General features: G+C 50.1%; 1 protein-coding gene across 1 annotated transcript in view; it reads right to left on the minus strand.

Annotated features, from left to right (window-relative positions):
- The window catches only part of LOC102499793 (ubiquitin-conjugating enzyme E2 E2-like), a 228494-nt gene that overhangs the window by 221912 nt on the left and 4968 nt on the right, over positions 1 to 1614 (minus strand). The window contains 2 exon segments of the mRNA XM_014585034.2: positions 1096 to 1186; positions 1189 to 1269. Of these exon segments, the coding sequence (XP_014440520.1) occupies positions 1096 to 1186; positions 1189 to 1261 (164 nt within the window). The 5' untranslated portion in view covers positions 1262 to 1269.

The following is a 1614-nucleotide window of genomic DNA, read 5'->3' on the forward strand; positions in this document are numbered from 1 at the left end:
TATTAAAACTGACCTGCTTCCTTTTTTTTGGAGAGGTTTTCGCTATAGGGCGTGTGCGCTTGCCAGACAGGGACAGAGAGATAGAAAGCGAAAAATCACCCCCCAGGGGGGATGGCCACGCCGCAATCTCTTCTCCTCCATTCTCTTCTCGGGATCTTGGGCACTCACGCATATGCGCTGGGCGTGAGTTTAAGCCACTGGGTCCGGGACTCAAACCGCGGTCGACTACGTGGGAGTCCAGCGACATAGCCACTACGCTAACTGCTGGTCCCATGACCTGCTTCTTAATGTGAGGAAACCAAGATACATTTGCCGCTAACCCCAGCAGGTCTGACTCTACCAACGGGGAGTGGCAGAAAGTAAACCATCACTCGGTAACTGTTTCAAGCGATTTTTTGGTTTCTTTTTAAATAATTATTTTATTTATTCATTCACTTTATTTTTTATTGAACTTTATTTGTTTGCTTATTTATTTTAATTTGACCAGAGAGGGACAAAGTGAGAGAGAGAGAGAAAGTGAGAAAGCAAGCTGCCAGGTCCAGGACTCAAACTGTGGTCGGCCACATGGGAGTCTATCACCCTTAACCACCGTGCCACCTGCCGTCCCCCATTCATTTTAATTTGACCGAAGAGGGACAGACAGAGTGAGAGAGAGAGAGAGAGGGAAAGTGAGAGAGCAAGCCGCCTCGTCTGGGACTCGAACCATGTCTCTGCCATGTGGGAGTATCCAGCACCTTAATCACCACGCCACCTGCTGGCCCCTTTCAATAGATTCTTAATCTCTATTCTGTTACTGAGCAGAAAAATAGTCATGGTGGAGCAGCCATCAATCAAACCACCATTACTTTCACCAACGTGTCCTGCGTATGTTCCCTAACCATGCACAACCCACGCAAAGATCCTACACGTGTGTGTTTTATGAGGGTGCCGTGCCAGCTTCCTGACCAGATACACCGAGGTTTCCTACAACTAAAACTACGCAGAAGAGAGAATCCCGATAGAGAAAGGAACATGCATGAATTTCACAGCCCACATCCCAGAAAGACAGAACACAGGACAATACACCAAAACAAGAGGTCCGGACGCCCGAGGTACCTTTTAGCGCTGGTCGACAACTTGGCCGCCGTCTTGCTGGATATCTTGCCCTCCTTCTTCTTGGGCTGAGCCTGCTCTCTTTCTGGTTCCTCTCCCGCTGGTCTCCATCGGAACTCCCTCCGCTAGTGCTCGGACTGTCGTCAACTCTTTGGGCCTCAGTGGACATTTTAAATCCTGGATGAAAGAATCGAAAGCGTGTGGTCAGCGTGGGGAAGACGACAGAACAGCATCTCCAAAACAGAGTGTGAGCCTCCAAGTGAAACTGAACGTAAAATGGGTCAAGTGGCTTCTTTACGCAACTTTTCTTTCGTTCATTCCAAAGGTACTGGGAAACGAACACCCGGAACACACAGACACGAAACGTTCACGGCCCCGCCGTCCCTAACAGCCGAGCGGTGCAAACGGCTCAGATGTCCTGACAGATGGACGGATAAACAGCACGTGGGACACCACGTCGAGGAACGCACAGCACCTACACGCGACAGCACACGTGAGCCCCGAGTCATGACGTGCAGGGAA

Source organism: Tupaia chinensis, unplaced genomic scaffold (assembly GCF_000334495.1).
Source record: "Tupaia chinensis unplaced genomic scaffold, TupChi_1.0 Scaffold148626_1, whole genome shotgun sequence".
Classification (NCBI taxonomy): domain Eukaryota; kingdom Metazoa; phylum Chordata; class Mammalia; order Scandentia; family Tupaiidae; genus Tupaia; species Tupaia belangeri.